At 42.3% G+C, this 24854-nt stretch overlaps 1 protein-coding gene across 1 annotated transcript in view; it reads left to right on the top strand.

The window, feature by feature from the left end:
• Positions 1 to 20544, top strand: part of CD63 (CD63 molecule) — a 29033-nt gene extending 8489 nt beyond the window's left edge. The window contains exons 3-8 of the mRNA XM_083169122.1: positions 11803 to 11991; positions 12100 to 12174; positions 12446 to 12541; positions 13705 to 13848; positions 19276 to 19359; positions 19930 to 20544. Coding sequence (XP_083025248.1) covers positions 11803 to 11991; positions 12100 to 12174; positions 12446 to 12541; positions 13705 to 13848; positions 19276 to 19359; positions 19930 to 19995 — 654 coding nt within the window. The 3' untranslated portion in view covers positions 19996 to 20544. The remainder of the gene's footprint in view (positions 1 to 11802; positions 11992 to 12099; positions 12175 to 12445; positions 12542 to 13704; positions 13849 to 19275; positions 19360 to 19929) is intronic.
• The last annotated feature ends 4310 nt before the right edge of the window (positions 20545 to 24854 follow it).

Below are 24854 nucleotides of genomic sequence, written 5' to 3'. Positions count from 1 at the left end.
TTTCTGAAAGTGGTGGTAGCTTGCTGATTAATGAGAATTTAACTGCAAGTCTGCTCCTATTTGGGTATTGAGAATAATTCTTGGAACTAGTTCTTATATGGATTTATTTATGGAGCATCTGATTGTAAAATCCAGCTCTTTTGATCATGCTTATACACTGTATATACTTTAAATGAGCAATAATAGAAGTGTTTTGATAGGGGACTTAAGTGGTAGATGCTTATTCTATTTCCACAGCCTGCTGCTGAGTGGATATCTCGCAAAGGTGGATTGGGCTGAGAAATCTTAAGTCGTCGCATGTGTATGATGTGTGCATTGGGCACATTGGTCGACACATTTGAATTTGGTGGCAGATCATTTTGCCCATCTAGTTTTCCCCTTTTTAGCCATATTGTTACCCTTAAACCCTACTTAATGCTGATTTCTTTGAGGCTGTTATGTCTATATACCATGCATGTTTAAATTGAATTGTCTTGGCCTCTGCTATCTTAGATGGGAGCCTATTCCACTTGTCCAGGACCCTTTCTTTGATGTAGTTTTCTTCAGATTTCCCCTGAATCTCCCCTCACTTCAGTTTCAGTGCATGTCCTCGTTTTTCCTCCCTTCATTGGAAGAATATTTTCTTTCCTGATCCTTGTTAAAACCCTTCATATATGTGAAAGTTCTATCATGCCCCATTTCTGATCTCTGCTCCTATATACATTTTGAGTTTTGTGATGTAGGCCATGTACTATTCTTTGTACCATCTCCAAAAGGATATGGCCTTCAGATCTGGACACAGGATTCTAGATGAGGTCGTACCAATGACCTATACAGTGGCATTACTACTTTCTGCTGCTGATTCCTCCCCCTATGCAACACAGAATCTGACTTGCCTTCCTCATTTCCTCTTACATTGCCTACCTACCTTTTTTAAGTCTCCTGAAATATGTGCAGCCCATCATGGTTGCTTTTTGGCACCTGCGATGTATGGCATCCATTGCAGTCTGGTCTGCATAGTGGCAAGCGCCAGGCAGAGATGCAGAAACCCATACAAAATGGAATGCCGCTGATTGGCTGAGAGCTCTCGGCAGTTGTTTGTTCATTTGAATTGTGTGGGTCTTTTTTTTCTTCTAGTGCCCCCTGCCTGCAGCTCCCTAGTTACATGTGAGAAAATGGAATGCAATTTATTGCATGTAAAAATAAATTGTAGGTGAGCCTTCCAGGGCAGCTCAAGGGACATTGGGTCCAACTTGTCCTTAGGACAAGTCTGGGCTAGTGTATGGGGGTGCCTGAAGTGGATAGAAATTACATTAATGACTCTCATAGGTGCCTCATGTTTATGTTGTAAAGAGTCCTTATCTTTTGTGACTAATATAGTCTTTAGTACCTGGTGACTGCTTAGACCAATATTTACCAATGTGATATGATGTAGCCTGACTGCTGCCCTGGCTTAACCACTTCCTTTCTAGAAAGGAATCTACTTGGTAGCCTCTGGAGTTCTTCATACCCAGATAATACTGTATGTTTCTAGTTTATTATCACTATAGTATTAATTTGTGAATACATGATGATGGCAAAAACTGAAACAAGTAGCATTAAAAAAACTAGTACAATAACTATTGGTGACCATAAAAACGTATCGCTGTATACAGTAAAATGTCATCACTTTGTGAAAGCTCATAGCTACTGGAGATTCTCAGAAGAAAACGTCTTAAAATTAGGCAGGATTAACTTCTATGGGCAGTATTCAATGAGCCTGATTCGCCATGTTTTTATGGCGAATTTGTGCTGTTTGGCGAATTTTTGACAAAAATGGTGAATCACCCTATTCAATGACCACATGGCGAATACATTTGAAGGTTTTTTTCGCCATGATTTACAGAGTAGGAATCGCTATCTTTTTATGGAGAAGTGGAATGTGAACTTTTAAAATAAAGTGTTTTGTGTTTTACATTTGGTGTAAAAAAATCAGGAATTTTATTCTGAGGAGGGGCATGCTACTTTTATTCATGTGCTGTAAGCACATGAATATATATTTAATTTAAAAAAATATATATTTATTTTTTTACACAGCCAGCAGGGGGCGCCGGAGCCGAGCTGCTCATTACATATTCATATATTCACTGCACCCGATCGTTACGATCGTGTGTAGTGAATATACGCTCCCCTGCTGGCACCCCCGGGGGGCAGCCTGTACTGCCTGGCACCCGGGGAGCCCACCTGCCCCCCACAAACGTTCAGGGGCAGGCAGAGAGACTTCCATCTCTCTGCCTGGCACCCTCCTCAGGCTCCCTGCGGCATTCGCCGCAGGAGCTCATATTCGCCTGTCAGGGGCAGCGAGCCCCTGACACGTTGAATACCGGAGCCCACTGGCTCCGGAACGTGGCGAATGTGCAGCGAATCCTAAAAAGGATTCGCTGCACCTCGCAGGTATTCACATTGAATACCGCCCTATGTGTGTGTGTGTATACTAGCATGTGCCTGTGGCTTCGCTAGCATTGACGTTGTTGCTCAGTAAAATCAATTTTACAAAGTCAGTTGGGTACTTGTTTCCTAGCACGGCGCCCACGATTTGGCACGTATGGCATCTTATGCATACGATGCAATACAATTTTTAATTGTTTAAGCACCATAATGGGTGCTTACAATGTTAAATGTACCCCCACTATCAACGCCAACCCGAAGTGCGGCGTTACGCGTCCTCCGACTTTTTCATACCCCCACTATCCACGTCAGCGTGGAGTTGATTTTAGATAGTGTGGCGAGCGGACGCGTATTACTTTACTTGTATTCCGCATCCTCGAAAACGAGTAACGTCGGTTGTGCTATCTAATATTGCACCAAAATATTTTCCACCTGGTAAAACCTTTTTTAATACATGTACAGCTTTGTAAACAAGGTGTCACATTTTTATATTGAAAATATTAATTCTAGACATTGTTAATAAAGGATACATGAAAATTAGTTTCTTATATAGCGCACACATATTCTGCAGCGCTTTACAGAGAATATTCAAACATTCACATCATTCCCTGCCCCAGTGACGCTTAGGGCAGTATTCAATGACAAAAATTCGCCGTGTTTCATGGCGAGTTTGTGCTTTTCACGCCGTGGAGAGAGGTTTTTTTTCTCCAAAGGCGAGCCACCCTATTCAATGTGAAATATTCTCCGTCTTTCTAAGTTATTCTCGCCGCCTCTCTCCGTGTAGAAATTCTCCATCTTTTGATGGAGAGCAGGAATGTGAACTTTTAAACTAAAAGGGTGTTTTTTTTAATTTTGGTGTCCAAAAATCATGTTTTTTTTTCTGTGAAGGGCCATGTTATTTTTATTCATGTGCCTATAGCACATGAATATATATTTAATTTTAAAAAAAATATTTTTTTACATTTTTTTTTTTTTTTTTTTTTTTTTACACAGTGCAGCCAGCAGGGGGCCGGAGCGCTCGAGCCGCTCATTAGATATTCATATATTCACTGCACCCGAAGCACGTTCGGGTACAGTGAATACTGGGTCCCCCGCTGGCTGGGTCTGGGTCCCCCGCTGTGCTGCCTGGGTCCAGGGGAGCCCTGCTACCCTCCCCATATCCCCTACAGCAGCCAAGAGAGACTTTAATCTCTCTTGCCTGCTACGTCCCCCGGCTCCCTGACAGCTCCCTGCCGCGGACGCTCGTCCGCTGCAGGGGTTAAGACTCGCCGCGAGTGGCGGCGAGTCTTTAACACGTTGAATAGGGGGAGCAGGAGTGGCAGCGAGCCCTCCGGAACACGGAGAGTGCACAGCGAGCAAAAAAAAATGCTCGCCGTGCACGGAGAATATTATCATTGAATACTGCCCTTAGTCTATATATTCCCTATCACATGTACAAGCACAGATTCTAGGGTTTTGTTAGGAGCCAATTTACCTACCTGTATATTTTTGGTTTATGGGGGGAAACCCACGTGCAGTCAGAGCCATGGTGGGAATCAAACCCATGACCTCAGCGATGTGAGTCAGTAATGCTAACCATTACACCATCTGTGCTGCCCATAAACTCTTCCTTGCAGCTGCACAATCAGCAATCCCCTTTTAACGAATACCCCTTTTACACCGCCGAAAAATCCGGGTCAGAGCCAGATCATCAATGGTGTAAATGGGTATGCCGGATCATTCGACCCGGCTCCCATTTACATCAATGGGGGATGTGCAACCTGCGGTCCGCAGGTTGGACTGGGGGGGGGGGGGCACAGACAGCCTGAACTGCTGTATGCTATACTCTGCAGACATCAGTGGAGGAGGTGAATGGATGCCTGTGTGGCATGTCCATCAATATCGGCAGGGTTCTCCGGAGAACACTGGCGCTGTCTGCTCGCTTAGCACACAGAACTGACGGCTCGCTCTGTGTGCTGAGCAGAATGGCCCGACATAGCACAGCTAGGTCGCCCTACACACATCGGCATGTGTGTAGGGCCCATTAGAGTCTGATTTGTGTTTCTGCTAATAAGAGTGCTAGGATTAATTAGAACATACTTGTAACTAAATCCTGATTTTAAGGATTTATTTCTCTTAAGCAGGTATAGATTACCCTATTTATGGTAACAAAATCAGTATTACTGGTATCTTGTGTCAATAACATAATCAGATATAATAGAGGGTTAAATATTCTTAAATACTCCAGTTCCCAAGTCTCTACCAGAGTTCCCATAAATTAGTACAATGTGGCCCTTATACACATGATATTGAACTGGACCATTGGACCAAACCTCTGGTCTAAACGTGGATTAAACATCCCCTGATATCAAACATACTTGCAAGTATCAGGAAAGTCTTAAGCCAGGTACACACTACACAATGTGTATGCCTAGCAATATTGGCAATGGCAGGTACTCAGCACTGCTGAGTACACACTTGCTGATGTCAGCTGGAGGGACTGACTGTGGGGCAACTGCATTTGTGAAGTGGTATCCTGCACAGGATTCAGCACTACTTACTTTCATTTAAATGAACAACCAACAAATGGTGCGTGGAGGTGCCCCCAGAAATTGACTGTATTCCAGTACAGGGGAATTCAATCACAAAGTGGCTTATCAGATGTGCACTTTGGTAACTATGAAGTGAGGAGTAAGATTTTAAAATTTAACTATTGAGTCTCTACTTTGTTGAAGGAATAGGGTTTTCACGAGTGTGTGTGCTCTTAATATTCACCTATGTAGCCATAAATAAGCAATATAGATTGTTATGTACCTTCTTACTTAAATGATCTAAGAGATTACAGATACATTGTGTAGTAGATATTTTAGTAAGATATATTAGCACCTTAGGCATCACTAAAGTGTTACATTTTAGGGGGGTAGCTGTCAAGACTGACTGCTAGTCAGTCTTGACAGCTGTGACCCTAGCCTGTTTTCGTTGCTCCCCTGCATATCAGCAGGTGCGATTCAAAGTCCCACCTGCTGGTTGGCAAAAAGGGGGCGTATCCGTGTAATCTGACACAGATTGTCTAGATCTGGCCATGATCACACCCATTCTCTGCAAAGCGCGCCCGGCAGCTTTTAAAGTCAGGCCCGTTTTGTCGATCTGCCTCTCCAATGTTGTCATGAAAGACCTCATTGACTAGGCGCCCCTGTCGGATATAGCGGTGGGGATTGTATGTCCCCCATAATGTTTGGTTGTTTTAATTAAATGTAATTGCCCAGATAAATAGGACTGAATTTTATGGATATTCATAAGTCAAATTGCCTGTTCTGGGCTACAAACTCCAAATTTAAGGCACTTTTTGGATTCCATTATTTTTTAGATGAACGCACAACTCATACCATCTTAACGTGCATTGTATATTTGAATAAAACCTATCCCTTCACACCTTAAGAGATAACACTTAAAATAAAACTCACTTTATAGTTGCAAATATGCGCCTCCACTAAAATCACTTATGCTGGTTTCCCACTGCCAAACCTGCTCTGACCCGTTTCTTAAACCGGGTCAGAGCAAGTTTAACACCATTCACACTGCATGTTGTAAACGGTATAATACTAGTTAATTACCATTTTTGTACCTTTCACATTGCGCCCGTTGTGACAGGTACACTGTAATATACCATGCAGTAGGCAGCACCTAGTAACACTCCCTCCCCTGGTAGTAGGCATGCAGGGAGGCAGCAGATCCCGCTAGTTACATATGCGCATATGAATGGGTGCTCTACATATGTAATGAGCGGCCCGCTAGTTTCCATTTGCAGCAGGGACCCCGCCGATGAAATCACACTCTTAATGGACCTGCTTTTTAGTTTTCCGCGGGGCGCGCTGCGCTTGCCACACTATATAAAATCCACTCCATGCTGACATGGATGGTGGGGGTATGAGCGTAATAACTATAGTAGGCGCCCAACTAACAGATGTTCTCACTGCTTTTTACCTGTTTAACAAATACCGGTATTTGTTAAACTGGTAAAGCAACCTGGAGCTTTCCCACTGCAGCGCTACTCCTTTAAAAAGGCTAAAAAAAACCCGGCAGTTTACCGTTTTAAGAGCTGCAGTGGGAAAGGGATTGATTGCAAACAACTTTCCTGTATCTGCTTTTCCCTGCTGTAAGTTTCGCAGCATTGTTTTCTGTTGTACAGAACTTAAAATTGAACCATCCTATTTCTTGTAGCTGCTGTGCTATAGACTGACTAGTCACATGTTTAACCTGTGATCAGCCAGAATGGTCCCCTGCAGCGACATTCCTCCCCATGAACTGGTCAGGCTGCTTAAGCAGAATGATTATCTCCTACAATGATCTTAAACTTGTCACTGTAATGTGGATTTTTCTTGGACAACTTCTTAGTAAAGCGGCTCTATCTCGTTTCAGCTACAGGACTTTTCAGTGTTTCTTTTAGATTGTCCTAGGCCCTTGATGGCTAACCTTGACACTCCAGCTGTTGAACTACACGTCCCAGCATGCTCTGCATCAGGTTTAGCATGGCCAAATGGCAAAACTGAAGCAAAGCATGCTGGGATGTGTAGTTCAACAGCTGGAGTGTCAAGGTTAGCCATCAAGGTCCTAGGTTGTGTATAAAATCTGCTTTCCACCCACATGTAGCTTAAATGAAAAGGTCTTTAAAATTAACCTGTGATCCAGAATGTTGGGAAGATAAATGCAATGAAACGGAGGCTAAAATGGGATGGGAAGATTTTTATAAAACTGTACGTGCACTCTGTAAATTTGTGTCCCCCCCCATAATATATACACAACCATGAAGAAATAATTTTAGATTATATGCATACAATAGATATAAATGACATAATGAAAGACATATAAATATTTTTTTTTTTGTGATGTCTTTTGTTAAGCTGCCCCACAATATGCCACTGTGTAGTACACCCTACCTGCCAAATTCCCTTGGTCGGCTCCTCCCTTCCAGTTTGTGGACACAGCCCTCCAGTTAAACGGTTGCCAGATGGGATCCTGACTGTCAAAACACCAACAGCCGGGTTCCCAAAGGCCGTTAGCTATTTTCCCTCGTGGGGGTCCACGACCCCCATAGAGCAGAGGTTCCCAAATTTTTTTGAATCACGGCACCCTATAGTATCAGAATATTTTTCAGGGGTCCCCTAGGCCAATGATTGTTACCAAGAATAATTTTATTTTTTATTTTCATGAAATAAGTTATGCTTAAATGTCATCCTTGGGTCCAGTAATGTGGTGAGGAACACGATTCACTTCTGTTTCCCCACATATTTTATAATTGGAAGCCCCATGCACTGATTTTGCCGGTTTCATTGGCCATAAATAATTTGAATTGGTTCTGGACCACCAACCTGAGGCACCCCTGCAAGTGCTCCGAGGCACCCCAGGGAGCCTAGGCGCACAGTTTGGGAACCACTGCCATAGAGGGAGAATAGAATAGGTGCCCGCAGCGGGCTTTGTTGCGCTCGCCATGCTGTCTGGGTCGGGATAATGGCTGTCGGGATCCCGACTGTTGGACCCCTATACCACACCCAGTTAAACACTGCCCCCCCCCACACAAATGGCCGCTGCCCCAGCGATGCAGCACTCCGTCGTCAGTAGGGGTACTTGTGCCTGTAGCACTGCACTCCATGCTATGCCTGCACAGACCGGGCTCAGTAGCAAACGCAGGATTTTTAGAGGTGGGTTTCCAAAATTTTCCCTCCATTCAAGTTTCACTTTCAATATCAGCCTGATAAGTGCTCCCCCTGCCTGCTAGCGGCTGCATCTTCAGCTCACAGCAGCAGCATGGAGAGAGAAGGCATAACAGGGCTGTACAACCACTGGAATCACCCTCCCTACGCCCCTGATTGCTGCTCACTGTACCTGTGCTATTATCCCCATTCATGGTGTGCCCATCACAGTAGATCACCAATTTATTGCCCATAAATAGTCGTGAACCTGTATGGATAACTTGGATGCTATGTACTACCAGGCACTGAAATATATCTTCTACAATGCAGAGCAAATTTAGGCTTTTAATTGTGTACACCATAATCTTAAATGGGTGTCGCATGACACCTATAATCTGCATCTGCTACAGAACTATATACCCCAACATGTCACTAGTAATAGGGACTGTAACAAGCTGAATAGAAACCCTCACCATGCAGCTAATTTTGATGGTCCATATGGACACTTGGGATGCAGTTAAAATCCCGGCGGTCGGGATCCCGGCGTTCAGAATCCCGACACTTTCTCCCCCCGTGGGTGTCAACGACACCCCTGGAGGGAGAATAAATTAGTGTGCCGAGCGCAGCGAGCCCGCAAGGGGGAGTGATCCATGTCACACACCCCACCCTCCTGTCGGGATTCTGAATGCCGGGATTCAGTACTGAATCCGGACACTTGCTATCTTGTGCTTAAGCATGTAGAGGTGACTGGCACTGATTGTAACACTGCCTCATATTCCCTGATACCCCTGTGTAGGTAAAGTCTCTTCAATAGCATCTTTCCCTGTAACTAGGGCCAGACTAACAGGCAGCATATGGAGTTAGTAGTCGCTGAGTAGCCAGTCTGCCATAACTTGTCAGTTATTTTGAAATCTTAATCCGCAATATGTTTCGTCCAGCATGGTGGGAGATGTAAACCCCAACACAATACTGATCATGCCCTAATATCACTGGTCTCATCCTCCCCCTTCTCACATTAGGCCTTTGACTACTAATCTGGCCATGATGTAAGTGAAGGAGATGCTCAATGCTTGTCCACTTATATAGTATGACATAAAATCACCGGTGACTGCATGTGTGCCTGGAATAAGGCTTACGTTACTGGTATTGCCTGCGTTGGTATGTTAAGGTTGTAGTTGCAGACACTAATTTAGATCCAAGATGAATGCCCAATAGTAAACATGAACAGACCTGTAGCACAATCTATTTGTGGGTACACAGTATATGATTTGCATTAACACTTTGCACAATCATTGTGCATATCGTTCAGCATGTACCCACTATTAGCGATGTGCTCACGCAGTTTGCTAATGAGAACCATGTTTGGTGGAGGGTCCCGGAGACTTCACTAAAACTATCGTTGACGATTGTTTACAGTTTACCCCTCGGAATTTTCATTTTGCAGCACCACTGATGGTTTATTGGCCCTGCTTCATGTTGTATAGTGTGAACAAGGCACAAGACCTTTTTTTTTATTTTATTTTTTTTCCTGTTAATCTGTGGAAAGGATTTGTTGCTTTCACCTTCCCCAAAGTTACAGCTCTATCTCCAGAGTGCAAGAAACTGTAGTAGGAAGCTTCTACAGGTTGCCACAACATGGCATCTGTAAGGTGTGCTCTCCTGGGTGGAATGAGTGATGTTTTAGGTGAAGAATGGATATTGTTTCATGTAGGTGATTGATTCTACACACGTTCTGTGAAGATTGCTCCTGGAGCTATTGAAATCGGTTTACTGCTAAGTTCAATTGGTAGGTGTGAAACAAAAAAACCCCCTACTGAAACTCTGACACTGCATGTAATTTGCCTACGTATATCAGTCTGTGTGCCCTTGGTGGGTAGTTGGAGTAAGGTCAATAGTTTGTAAACATGGGTTGTTACTTGGGCAAGCCTTCTTAGTACATATTGCAGTAGCATAGGTGTATTTATCATTCCCATTTTAATCATTCTAACAAAAAATTAAAAAAAAAACTCACTTTCCCAGTGTACTACTTGCATTGCTCTTCAAGTAAATATTCAAACCTTATACGGTCTTGATCTTTCCAGATCATTGATGGAATAATTTAGTCTTTTCACGGTGTAGGTCACTGAGCTTTTAAGTAAAGCCTGGTGTACTATCACATAAGGGGCGTATGTATTGAGTGTCAGACATCCAAGGACAAACTACTTCTAAAATACTCAATTCCTGTTTTGTGTTTTTTTTTTTTTTGTTTTTTTTATGATCAAATGCATGGCTTCATTGTATTCAGAATTATTAAAATACATTAACACTAGATTTCCGTCTCTGCAAGAAGTAAAAGTTTAAAGGTGCATACACACTGTACAATTTTATTGACCAACTCTTTTGACCTATTTTGTTTATTTCGGCCATAACGAAATTGGTCAATCTTTCAGTGCATTTGCGACGAAAGACTATGCACCTGCCAGTTTATCAACTGTGCATGCAGCTCAATTTGGATAACTTTCAAAAATAGCCTATAAACTGTAGCTAGGTCTTTCATCTTTCGTCCAAGACACTGGGTTCAATGGAAATGTCTCTACAAAATTGGTCAAAAAAATTGTACACCTTAAGAATAGAGATTTGTAAAGTGGCCTTTGGTAATTTTTAGTCATGGGTGGGATTGTTCTATGGGCTGATGTAATCTCATATGAAAATTCAGGGCCCTTATGTGGACTACACACAAATGCTAGATCGCTCAGCACAGAGCAATGTGTCAGTGCACTGTGCTGAGCAATTGGTCTGGTGAACACTTAAATTTAACATGGCGAATTAAACTACACAAATATAAAGCACTTTCCAGATATTAGTTTTATAACCAGCACAAAGGTAAAAGAGAATTGTCACCATAGGAGATGTATATCCTTTTTGAAGGTCCATTCATTACATACGCTGTTCTCCTCTCTGGGCCTCCAAAGGATGGATTCCCTGTGACTATTTTTTAATTTGAGTGCGGTGTGTTGCTTTGGTGCTTATTCTTTGGCATTAATGATGGGAGGTTTAAGCCCACACTGAACATACTTAAGGGATGAGAACAGAATTTCAATTGTGGCTAATTAAACCATAAATACCTGCAAGAAATAAAGTATTGTGGCCAAGAAGAAAGAATGACCTCAAACTCCAAATACTAACCTCCCCATCAGTACCCATAAACCAAACAAGTAAAAGCACAAAGCGATCCGCTCAAACCTTTTACCCGAAGTACCTGCCATGTTGATGTAATGAAGTGCACACCTGAGAACCTAGAACCAATCCAGCGCCAACAGATATTTGACCCAAAACCGGTGACGGGCTGTGATTTCCTAGCTACAAATAGCCAGCAATGGAACCACCAAAAAATAAGCAAACTTGGTGGGCAGACGAAAGAGGCTGACTAAGCCCACAGTCCGTAACGCAGCTGGTCCACAAGCTACATTACTATAGGATGAGCCCTAACCCCTGATGAACAACCAGGTCCAACCCGGCCTCTGAAGTTTAAAGCTCTCCATTCCTGTCATTACGCTTCCCTGCGTCTGATCACCAATAAGGATCACCGAATGCAAACAACCCAAAACCCCTATTTGGTTTGGTATTGACGTACAAAAGTTTTGAAAATCTGTAAAGGATTATTCCTTGTTTTTCCGACCATGTCTGTATATGCTTAAGCGGGGGTTGTGTTGTGGCTGTCTTTGTAACATTCTTTCTTCTTCCTCAGATCTGTGGCATTGCTCTCATAGGACTGGGAATCTATGTACAGGTCACTCTAAACAACTCGGTGATCATCAAAAATGCAGCGTCTGCTTCCCCTGCCATTGTCCTGATCGCAGTGGGCGTAGTCATCTTCTTTATTTCCTTCTTTGGCTGCTGTGGGGCTGCAAAAGAAAACTACTGCATGGTGACCACGGTGAGACATTGACCCACTTCCCCACAATTCCTCTTCATGCTGACATGTTGCTAAACCAGGTATAATTTAAGTGTTTTTTATTGAGGTTGTATTCTTTTCTCTGACCAGTTTGCTGTCCTCCTGACGTTGGTGTTTATTGTTGAAATAGCAGCAGCAATTGCCGGCTACGTTTTACGGGATAAGGTAAGCCTACCTTGTTGTATTGGGGGGGAGGCATTGTGTACACAACACGGTTTGGGCACTTGTGTATTGTCCCCATGCTTGCTTGAGTCTAGTCCCACAAACTAAAAACTACTAGATTTATTGTCTCCTGACAAGTAAGTGCATGCGTGTACATGGGCAGATGAGGTGGGCCTATTGGTTCCTCTGTGTCGTTGCATTTGTCACTTCTATATAGCATTTTGTGCTTCAGCTACTGTATAAGTAGCCTTAACTTATCTTCCTTCTATTGTAGGTTCAAGGTGCATTCCAAGATGCGATCACAGATTCTTTGAGTAATTACAGCGCTTCAAACTCTACAAGAAAGCAGGTTGATGACTTACAACGTGATGTGAGTGTTTTTTGTTATACACTATATTAGCTTTTTTGGATTTTAGAAGGATTTAAAACTTCCCTTGTTAATTTAGAATGCCCTTTTTATTAATGTTCTTGTGGTTTCTTAATGATGCAAATACCTGTACTTGTTCATATAGTCCACATTTGCACATGTGCAGGGAATTCATGCAGTTTGCCCATTTATGAGATTTGAAGTAGGGCGCATCTTGGCTTCTGATGGCAACACAGGGCGCAAGCAAGAGTGTCATGGCAGTAGTTATGTGAGGCACGCATACATCCTATAGGGTGACAGGTAATGAACGCTTGGATTCAGGTTTTGATGCAGATATACCAATGATGGAACACATTGCTTGATGTGTTCATTGGTATCGGATACTTGAATCTGCATAAAGTATTAAATACAGATTCCACAACCATCCAAGTCATCTGTTTGCGGCAGAATCTGACCCATATGCGCGCTCATCCCTGGGGTGTGGGTTTTTGCTATTGGTAAAAGGCCATGCAAGAAGGCACAAATTGCTGACACATGGCCTAGAACTACACAAATCTATTATACTGCAGAATATTAGGAGTCTGAAAGCAGTATAAGGTGGTTAAAAGGACAATTAATTGGATAATGCTAAACCTATAATTTGAACAGACCGCAGCGGCCGAATATCCCATCAATCACCCAGCTTTTAGTACGCCAGGTTATTCTGCCGCTGCTGTCGGACAGCTCCCTTCCAGCAGTCGCACAGTGGATCCTTCTGACTGCTTGCATCAGCAATAACAATGTCTTGGAAAGCCCATCCTGGTGTCATCACATCTGATGGAACACCAGGCAAGTAGTTAAATAACCAACCTAATACACATCTGTATCTGAAGCATTTTTTTGCCACTTTTAAACCAAGCCTTATGTAAATTGATCTTGGATAGATTTATTTATATAAGAACCTGTAAATAAATAAATAAATTAACCGTCAGTTTACAAAGCTGCTAATCCCTGGTGGATTTGTCTGAAAGATCACAATATGTCAATCGGAAGATGCTCTAGATAAATCCTGATGTAGGCTGTTTATGTACTTTCAGCTAAGAGTATTCAAGACTTCTTATTAAACTTTATCATACAGACGTGTGGGGGGTTTTCTTTGTTCTATAATGCCTGTATTGTCATTACAGTTTCACTGCTGCGGTTCCACTAATTATACAGATTGGTTTAAGTATGACCCTTATAAAGCTGGTACCAGTGTCCCTGACTCTTGCTGTATAACTTCCGCTTCTGGCTGTGGCAAGAACATATCCAGTTCCAACATTTATACTACAGTAAGTCATATAAAAATATTATGTTTTTTTAATCCTTTGACTGCCAGCATCGCTCACATTTGTTTTATAAATTCAAATGTTCTGCAAAACAAAACCCTTCTATAGAAGGTAAACATGAATAAAAATGTCTGCTTGGCAATTCACACCTATTTTGACAATTTCACTTGGCACTCAAAGGGTTAATCAAAATGCATTTGGTTATTTGCACATAACTTTCAGTCCAGTCTTCAATGATCCCTGCACAAAGTGGTAATCCGGAGCTCTTACAACATGGACTAAATGTTTTTTTTCTAAATATCTCTCAATGAGTTTACCGGTTCTGCATGTTAATATGCGACTAGCCCTTTCTGTTAGACTTAATACTTACAAATGGTGACAGAATATCTGTAAATGTGGGTGAAAACCTGCGATCCAGTGATCATCAAGCAGTATGGGTCAGAAAAAAGACAGACCAACATCACACAAGTGTTCGATTTTAGGAAGGCTGATTTTGTAGAGATGGGAAACTAATTATTTGGCAGAGTGGGGTAACTTGGAAGGAGTGCTGTAGAAGTGGGAAAATTGAAGTGCAATACTACCGGCAACAGAACTTTGTCAAGAGTTAGGAAAAACACATGGAAAAAGAAGCTAGTGTGGTTTTTGCAAAAGTAGGAAGTATTGCTTAACCAGAAAGTTTGCCTTCAGGAAAATAGGAAGAATGGAGACAAAGGTGTATCTTGTTAGACAGAAGGAGGCTAAGAAGTTCATCAGATGTGCAAAGGCTGAGTAGAAAAATGCAGTCAGTGGGTAAAACTAATATTGTGGGAGGCGATACTGTGGTGGGGTCTTGAGAGAGGCTGCCTTGTGTGTGGTCAACACATGACCAAAAAGATGTCGCTGTGACTGAGATGAATAAATAAAAGTGTTTTTTATGCTAATGAAGAGAAGCCCTGGTGAGTGCATTCTACCCTACTGTGTGTGTATATCTATAAGAGGAAAAAGGATATTTGAGTGGTGCGCTATCACTAAGCAGCCGGCACTGGGTTGTCAAGCCCAACAAAATCGTTAAGAGGAAAAAAGGGGGGGTGTGCCGGCGCTGGCTGCTTCAATAAAATATACTTAACGGTTTTGAAAAAGTATAAATTTCATTTTAACATAATATTCTAACAATACTTAATATAAAACGACTATGTATGCATACATCAATGATAAAATTTAACAATGATAAAAAGATTCACTTGGTGCTGTAGAATTGCACTGCTGTAGATTTTTGTTAAAGGCAATATTGCACAGTAAAAAGTCTAGGACTCAATAATAAGATGTAATATTACCATCCTTGTTTGTGTCGCCTGGATATGGGACTGATCCAGGAAAGGTGACTCCAGATTGTCCTTGCCTTGGTTAGAAAGGCTCCCTATTTGGCGAATGTCCTCCTGTTTGCTGGATTAGGAATATGGCGTGTATCCCAGAAGAATGTCCAGTTTTGGAATAAGCCTGCTTATTTCTTGTGTCTGGACCCCCCATCCACTCCACAAGTGACCAGTCCTTACTCCCGACGACAAGAGCCTCATTCCAAAACTGGACCACCTTCTGGGATACACGCCATATTCCTAATCCAGCAAACGGGAGGACATTCGCCAAATAGGGAGCCTTTCTAACCAAGGCAAGGACAATCTGGAGTCACCTTTCCTGGATCAGTCCCATATCCAGGCGACACAAACAAGGATGGTAATATTACATCTTATTATGGAGTCCTAGACTTTTTACTGTGCAATATTGCCCTTAACAAAAATCTTGCCCTTAACAAAAATCTACAGCACCAAGTGAATCTCTTTATCATCGTTAAATTTTATCATTGATGTATGCATACATAGTCGTTTTATATTAAAAAGTATTGTTAGAATATTATGATAAAATTTATACTTTTTCAAAACCGTTGAGTATATTTTATTGAAGCAGCCAGCGCCGGCAGACCCCCCCCCCCCCCCCCCCCCCCCTTTTTTTTTGTATATTTATCTATATCTATATCCCAACATGACCCTCTCCAGGAAGGACACAATTCTCTGTTCCTGGACTTCCCTCTTATTGTATGATTACCATGACCTGTTTTGAGCAGGTTCACTGCTAAGAAAGGGGTTTAACCACAGGTGAGAGTAATCATTACATAAGAGGGAAGTCCAGGAACAGAGCATTGTGTCCCTCCTGGAGAGGGTCGTTGGGAGGTTGTGTGTGTGTGATATATTTATTATTATATTCTCCTTTGGTATAGAAGTGAAAGGGGGGGGGGGACAAAGTAAAGTAACTAAAGACAGTGGAAGTCTTCTTGAGGGAGACAATGGAAGAGCAGAACATATTATGTTTCTGCTCAGTATTGACCCCTGAAAGAGGGGAAGGGGGTCACTGTTAAGTCAAGTATATTCAGAAAAATGAGGGAGAAACAAGTGTGTTTACAGAGGAGAATGTCCTAACAGAACTCTCAACTGAAAGTGGATAAATCAGTGTGGCCAGATGGGATACATCCAAGGATACCTAAAGAGGAGCTGTTAAACCATTAACCTAATTCAACCAGTCACTAGCTACTGGTGTAATACCAGAGAACTGGAAAACCATTAATGTAGTCCCCACTGCAAAATGTGGAAGCAAGGCAGAGGTAAGAAACTACCGACCATTGAGCCTTGCATCAGTAGTAGGGAAATTGATGGAAACTCACTTACTACAAAGTTGAAGAATTTCTGAAAACCAAGAACTTGCAGGATCCTAAACATGGGTTTACTGAGGGGAGACAATGTCAAACAAATCTTACTGACTTTTTTTTTTTTTTGACTAGGTGACTAAAGTAAACAAGGTGGGGGTTGGTGGGTGCGTAGATGTAGCTTTAGAACCGCTTTTGACACACTCCCACATCAGACTATTAAATTTGGAAACTTGGGATTTGATTTGGAGATGGTCAAAAGGATAAGATCTTGGTTGCAGGATAGAAAACAGAGCTGCGGTAAATGTAGTGGAGTACCCCCAGGGATCTGTACTTGGCCCAGTGCTTTTTATTTTTATTGGTGACATTGCAAATGGAATTGAGGGTAAAATATGCCTCTTTGCAGATGACTCAAAGGTATGCAACTGTTTAGACACCGTAGGGGTAAAACTGATGATTGATCTTGGTAGATTAGAGGAATGGTCATGAGCATGGAAACCAGGGCTGTGGAGTCGGTAGATAAATGTTCCGACTCCTTGTACTTCTGACGTCGACTCCGACTTCTCTGTATTAATATGTGAATGTATTTGATACTTTTCTTGAAGGAAAGAAAGGTAACATACTGTACATATTATTACTACAGAAACTAGAGGCTGGGAAGCCAACAGTCTACTGTAGTGAACAGTTTAAGCAAAGGACAAACACAATGAAAACAAAGTTTTATAAAAAAAAATTATTAATTAATTAAATGGCTGGATAGTAGCAGGAGGCATAAACAACAGGAACTTTACCAGTTCAAAGATAAAAACCACATTTGGTGGTTTTGGGAACAAAAACAATAGGAAAGGTTCAGAAGTGTGGAGCATGAGTTCCGCATGCTTTGTGACGACAACAAAAATCAACGAGCCACGATCTCCGCTGGTTTGCTTGCTCGTCACCGTTCAATTCATGAAGGAACGATTTCTTTACCGAATCATTACCGGTGACGAAAAATGGTGCCTGTACATGAATATGAACCAGCGTAAGGAATGGCTTAGCCAAGGTAAACAAACGACCCCGCGCATTAAACAAGATCTTCATCCGCGTAAAAAGATGTTGTGCGTATGGTGGGAGAGCTTGGTTGAATGAATTTTTTGAGTCTACACCAGGGGATTTCTACCAACGAGGTATTGAAAACCTTATTAAAAGTTGGAAATAAGTTGTAAACTACAAGGGAGAATACATTTATAAGTATTGGTGCTCCAAATTGTGCGTTGCGTGCCATATAGTGAAGCACATGAAAAGCATGTTTTTTTGCGGTTACGTGAGGCACTGCATGCATGGGTCTTTATTCTTACAGTAGAGAAGTCATTAATTATAATTTTCTGAGTCGGTGCATTGTTTGCCGACTCCGATTCCAGGTACTCAAAATTTCCTCCGATGTCACAGCCCTGATGGAAACTACAGTTTAATGCCCAAAAAAATGCAAAATCATGCACTTGGGTCTCAAAAATCCAAAGACTAAATATAATATAAATGACACTATGGAGGATATTCAATCTCCCACAGTCATCTCCTGACTGGGGATATGGCTGCAGGGCCCTAATCAACTTTTCAATGCTGTCAGGGAAGACAGCATTGATTTCAGCAGAATGAACCCGACTTCACAAGCCGTCAATCTCACCAGCAAATTCTCGGTTGAGCAGACCAAGAATGGGACAGGGTCACAGATGTCTGGGCAGCTTGACAGCTGTGACCCAACATTGAATACCCCTATAATAGAAACTACTCAGGAGGAAAGGGCTCTAGGGGTAACTATTTCAGTTGACTTACAGGCAGGTAGGCAAAGTAACAAAGCAATAAAGGAGTCAGATGCTTGGTTGCATAGGGAGAGGTATCAGCAGTAGAAAGAAGTAATAATGCCACTGTATAGGTTATTGGTACGACCTCTTCTAGAGTATGGTGTTCAGTTCTGGAGGCCATATCTCCGGAAGGATATAAATTAAATTGTACAAAGGGCAACTAAAATGGTGCATGGCCTACATCACAAAATGTATAGTTTAGAGCAGAGACGGAAATGGGGGGGACATGATAAACTTTCAAATACAGTATATCCAGGGTTTTAACAAGGTAAAGGATGGAGACAGTCTTCACAGGAAGAGGAGCAACAGAACACGAGGAGTGCACTGAGACTAGAGGTAGGAAGATTCGGGTGGGAAAAGTTCACAGAAAGGGTAGTGGATAAGTGGAATAGCCTCCCATCAGAGGAGGTAGAGGCAAATAGAGTAGAGCAATGTAAACATGCTTCAGATAGGCATTTTGATATCCTTACGAAGAAATAAGGATCAAATATGGTTTTATTTGCCGTCAAATTCTGTTTTTCTATTCAGTGATCAATGTTTCCACTGAGGTTTCTTGCATCTAGGTTTACTCCCCCCTAAAACGAATGGCAAAGTACATTTTTTGCTGTGTGTGAGGTCTTAACTAGTTATGTAAAACCTCGCCTGTTCTGCAGAAAAAGCCATTCTCCATGTGCATGGCTTGGTGCAACAGAGTGAGGTCTGCACAAATGCTTCATGGAAATAAAGGGATATCTATCTTATAGTGAATGTATATGTAATAGCTATCTGCATTAGAATACCAGGTTGGTACAGTGGACCTATTCTATGCACTGAAATCTTTTTTCTTGGTGTATTTGACATACTTTATAATTGCAATCTTCCATTTGTATGGCTTCTGACTTGACACCTTCTTTGCACTTGCCTGTTCTCTTCCAGGGTTGTGCAACAGTCGTAGAGACTTCACTGAAAAAGAATGTGGGCATTGTGGCTGGCGTGGCCTTGGGTGTTGCTTTCTTTGAGGTGAGTACACATCTAGATTCGTTACTAGAAATGGTAGGTGCCACCCCATTTGGAGACTCCTAGTTTTGAGGATTAGTTTAGGAGCATCGGCTAACATAAAAGCTGCATAATGTATATTTGTGTATTATATCTATCTAATCTCCACTTCCCATGATGGGGTGCATTGGCCTGTGACCACATACTCTAGTAAATACAAATGCAGGGGGACCAGCACTCACTACAACAAACTAACTCACCTTAACATTCAAATAATCAATTAAATAAATAATGGGGTTTTAGTTCATGAATTGATCGATGCATTTAAGCTTGCAGCCCATTTTTCCTTTCAATAGCCTAAGGGAATCTATGGGATTTGTTATTAAAGAAGGATAATTGAAGAAAAATGCACATCCTTTTCAAATGCAAAATCTCAAACTTGCAGAATTTAAATAGTAAAGCCAGTAAAATCCACTTTATATACTCACTGACCCAGGAAGCACAGGGCAGAAGTGCCTTTAGTTGAGTTACTAGGGCAGTTGTAGCTTGCTAGTCACATTACCATTAACGGATTGCTCTCGTCTTCCTTTGTAGCTATTGGGGATTGTCTTTGCCTGCTGTTTGATGAAGGGAATCCGCAGCGGATATGAAGTGATGTGACCTGCCACCCTGCACTAGATATGCCGTGATGTCCCTTCCCCCTGTTGCTATATTAAGATGCAAATGCTTGTCTGTACACCCCTGTTTTGTATTACATTGGCACATGTCACTTACTGACTATATGACAAAGCATGTTACTTCCTGTGTGAATTGGGTAAAACTTTTTGTAGCCAAAGAATCTTCTTACTGTCCTTAATCCTTTAATTCTTTTTTGGGGTGGGGGGGGGGGGTTCTTTTCTTTCTAAATTAATGTTTTATATAATACTATAAGCTTATTAAAGATAACTTATAATAAAAAGCCTGGCTATAAAAAGTAAACGGGTGGTAACATAACATTCCTTCAGTGCCTTATTGCGACATTTTGCTTCGCAGAGCGGACCGTATTGATGCAATGTGTAAATGGTGCCATACCTTAGGTCAAGGTTTGACATGTAATTTTTATGCTAAATAGCATGTGTTCTACCTTTTTTATATTAGTGACCTAAATTTCCATTCCTACAAAGCACAAATTGTAAAATGCCAAGAATAAACTGATCACAACGGCTTTAATCCCTGCTTGGTTTGTTGGCTGTGATTATGGTGGGCGAGTGGCTTATGTACAGATGGTCACATTTCCTAGAGACTTGGAAGATATATTAAAGTGGAGTGGCTGCCTCCTATTAAGCGACCAATTGAGCTTTACCTCTTGCCCCAGTCTGCTTATGCCCCCCAATGTGCAGGTAGTGTCTCTTAAGGTGCGTACACAAGGGGGGGCGATTTTGTGTAATATCGTAGGCAATATATTCACTGAGCGACCATATTGCCCGTGATGGGAGTGTGCACCGGCGATGTATTTTTACCCCTGTAGTGGTCGCAGGAACATGCTCCTGCGACCAGCTGATCTGCACTGCCATCTCTGGTCGCTGAGGAAACTGGGACACTAAGCAATATATTGCTCTGTGTACACTGCTTTAGGGCTAAGACTTGAAAAGTGATAACATGGAGAGTGATAATCAATTACACAGCCTGTAACATGACAGTTAGGTGATGATGGTTTATCACGCCATTGTATCACTTTAGCTCCTAATGAACATTTTTCAATAGCCTGTGGTATGGCAGTTAGGATTGACTGGTTTACCGTTCTTAATGTTATCACTTTTCAAGCTTAGTACATCTGCCCCTTTTTATAGCTTGCTCCCGCCTTTCTCAGGCCAGCTCACACCCCTCCCCCTATCTTGCTCTTACCTCATATTGCTCTGGTTACAAATGTGATACCCTATTAATGTAAATGCCTGTGATTTATAAATTTATATATGGGGTATCACTGTAAACATTTATGAATGCACAGGTATCCTAACAAAGGAGCAGAGGGACACAGCAGTGTGTGATCGGCCTCTGAGGAGAGGGGCAGAGTGACACAGCAGTGTGTGATCAGCCTCTGAGGAGAGGGGCAGAGTGACACAGCAGTGTGTGATCGGCCTCTGAGGAGAGGGGCAGAGTGACACAGCAGTGTGTGATCGGTCTCTGAGGAGAGGGGCAGAGTGACACAGCAGTGTGTGATCGGTCTCTGAGGAGAGGGGCAGAGTGACACAGCAGTGTGTGATCGGCCTCTGAGGAGAGAGGCAGAGTGACACAGCAGTGTGTGATCGGCCTCTGAGGAGAGGGGAAGAGTGACACAGCAGTGTGTGATCGGCCTCTGAGGAGAGGGGCAGAGTGACACCGCAGTGTGTGATCGGCCTCTGAGGAGAGGATAGGGATGGACTTTGAGAAGACCTTGGTTTGAGGAGTAAAGCAGAGGACAGAGCCTGCTTTAGACATTATCATATGTCTGAATTCTGCACAGCCACCATCTGTTTAGACTCCACCCTGTTCTAGTGCAATTCCGTCTTGCAAATGAATGTGCTTGCTGTGCGAATGGTTGTGTATGGCTGCACAGATGTTCCCATCCAACCAAATACCGTTGCATTTTTCCACTGGGCACCAGTCGTTTCAGCCGCCACTGTGTAGCTCAGGATTTACTTGGTAGTTGTGATGAAAATGGGCACATCTGGGCTGGTACTCACCCTTACCATGACATCCAGCGGTTTCCCCTGACTCTCCCACTAAATGGTCGGTTGCTGCCCCTCAATTGCCACTTGTCAATTATCTTGCAATTCACTAACACAGGGGAAAAGTGTCTGCTTTCATTTGCTGGCTCTGGTTGTGCTTGTGCAGTCTACAGATAATCGCCTGCTGTGGGAACTGGCAGCGGTGTGATCAGGTCTGAATCAGGCCCAGAATCCAGGCTGACATACATCCGGTGGATAGGGTAGAGATGCATATACATGGTATCTGTTTACAATGACCTAATACAAGGTTGATGCAATTAAGGTTGACAACTATTTGTTAACAGGCCTTAAGTTGACATACAGTAGCTTAGGTTAAAAGGTTGACACAAGCAATATGTTAACATGAAAAAGGGGTTATGAATTTGTCATGGTTTATATAAATGTTTAAACAAAAGGAATTTGTTCATAATTTACTATCCAAGTGACAATGGAGCTAGATTATAGTAGTGCATGAAGATGTGGTACACTTATACAGTGTTCATGTTGATATAGACACCAAAACATGTTGACCTATTGCTTGTGTTGACTGTAAGCTTTGTTGACCTTTTTCATGTGTCAACCTATGGCATGTTGACCTATTGACCATCAACCTTAATGGAATGACTCATACCCCAAACAAGGTAGGTATAGACAACTAGCTTTCAAAACTCCCCCAGATAGTATGTATGTATGTATCTTACTTCACATGTGATGTTGCTATGGGCAACCAATCAGATTCTGTCTACTATCTTCTAGAGCTGGGGTAGCCAACCCTAGGCCTCGAGAGCTACCAACAGTGCATGTTTTGCAGGTCTCCTCACAGAATCACAAGTGAGCTAATTAGCTCATCTGTGTATCTTTTAAAATGTGTCAGTGATTGAGTGCAGCTGTGCAGCAGCTAGGTTGCCTGGAAAATGTGAACTGTTGGTAGCTCTCGAGGGCTAGGGTTGGCTACCACTGTTCTAGAGGGTGCTCTTAAATAAGTAGATTCTGATTGGTTGCCTGTAGAATACACATCTTAGCAAATTTCCCCCATAATCCTCTTTCCCAGTGTTTTTGACACTTAAGCAGGCAGGCCAGGTACAGTATATACAGGAATCGGGAATGAACTTACAACCTCCGGACAGTGGATTGCAGATGACCCGCTTAATTTTATCGGTTTACGATTTGATCGGCCGGTCCACGTGTCATTAAATGCTCAAAGCTTTAAGCTCTTTATCTATGGCTGAATTACATTCTTTCCAGTCACTGCTTGACTTTGCTACTTGTATAGTGTTTAGGCCCCATCCACAAGTGCAAGGTATCTCATGCAATACGCCTACAACTCACTTGACTGCTACCGGTCAGCCTTTTGCATATGATGTATCATATGCGATTCCAGTCATGGCTGTGGGATTCAAAAATTCCTTGTGTCAGCCATGGCAATCTCCAGATACGATGCACACAGGAACGTGAATCGGAGGTAAAACATATGGGTGTAAAACTTTTCACACAATTTATTGACCCGATGGGTCCAAATCGTGTGAAAAAAGCCATATATCACTATTTACAGTTGTGACATGGAATCACATACACCGGTTAAAGATGAAGTCTGGTTCTTGATTCTCAGCAGGTAGAGAGCATTCCAGGATAACAGATTGATATTTCTTAAGTAACAGCATGGCAGTTCTCAGGATACAGCAATGGCAGTTTTAACAATAAGGGCACTTCCAGAGAATCACTAACGTAATCCCCATACATACAACAGGAAGTTCTGAAAGGAAAGGGTTTTTTTTATTTTTTAGAGCTTCTGCAGTGGTTAGTGGTCTGACACCACCTTATACAATGTTAGTAGGATATGTTTCTCTGGAGTAACTGACATAAAATCACAAATTAGTCACTATGCACAATGAAAAACTTTTTTTTTTTTCCGTGTTGTGCTAGGCTTGTTGACTGTTGGTAGTGCTCCTCTGAGTTCAGCAAATATACAGCAGCAAGAACGGACACCGAGATTAGTGAACTGGTCCCATGCTATGGAACACTGACACCACGCTACAGGGCACTTTTTTTTTTTCTACACACTGAAAAACCTTGAAATCTGCATTTATATGGGAATGACCCAGAAATACTGATCTGGGACATAGAAAAGTGTATATATCTCCTTACAGCATACCCCCAAAGTGAGACTTACCATATATAAGTGGTGCATATACCATATATAGATAGAAAGAAACAGATGGTAACCGGCACTCAGCTCGAGTGGCAAACGCAGGATTTTCAGAAGGGGGTTTCCAGAGGGGCGGAGCAAAGCACGGAGATGGACACTTAGGTGACCCAGTATATGCCGGGTCAGTTAAAGTATTATAGATAGACCAAATGTATAAATAATAATACTACTAATAATATACACACACACCAGCAGTGTAGACCCCTGGGCATAGCAATGTATTGGGGCCTCTACCGATCCTCCAGCGGTAGGGGTGGGGAAAGCTTTGATGTCCCGCGGGTGGTAATGGGTATTATATCAACCGCTCAGCATGTAGGGCCTGGATCAGTAATTTCCACTAATTACCCCTTTACTGCACAGATGGTGGGAGATGGGGGCATTGGTCTGAATGAAGGGGCCCTGATACATAACTTCCAGGGTGGTAGAGGATGTTTAATATGCAGAGGAGGGGTGTATAGTGGCGTGGGCTTATTATTCATAATTTTCTGGTGGGAGGACAGCTTGCTTGACTGCAGAGATCTCCAGTTCCCGGAAATAGATTTCTTATTTTTTAAAGGAATTAAAAACTAGAGGATCCTACCTACCAA

This window comes from Crinia signifera, chromosome 2 (genome assembly GCF_055691185.1).
Source record: "Crinia signifera chromosome 2, ASM5569118v1, whole genome shotgun sequence".
Classification (NCBI taxonomy): Eukaryota; Metazoa; Chordata; class Amphibia; order Anura; family Myobatrachidae; genus Crinia; species Crinia signifera.
The sequence above is the reverse complement of the archived record's forward strand: the minus strand, read 5'-3'. Positions and strand labels throughout refer to the sequence as shown.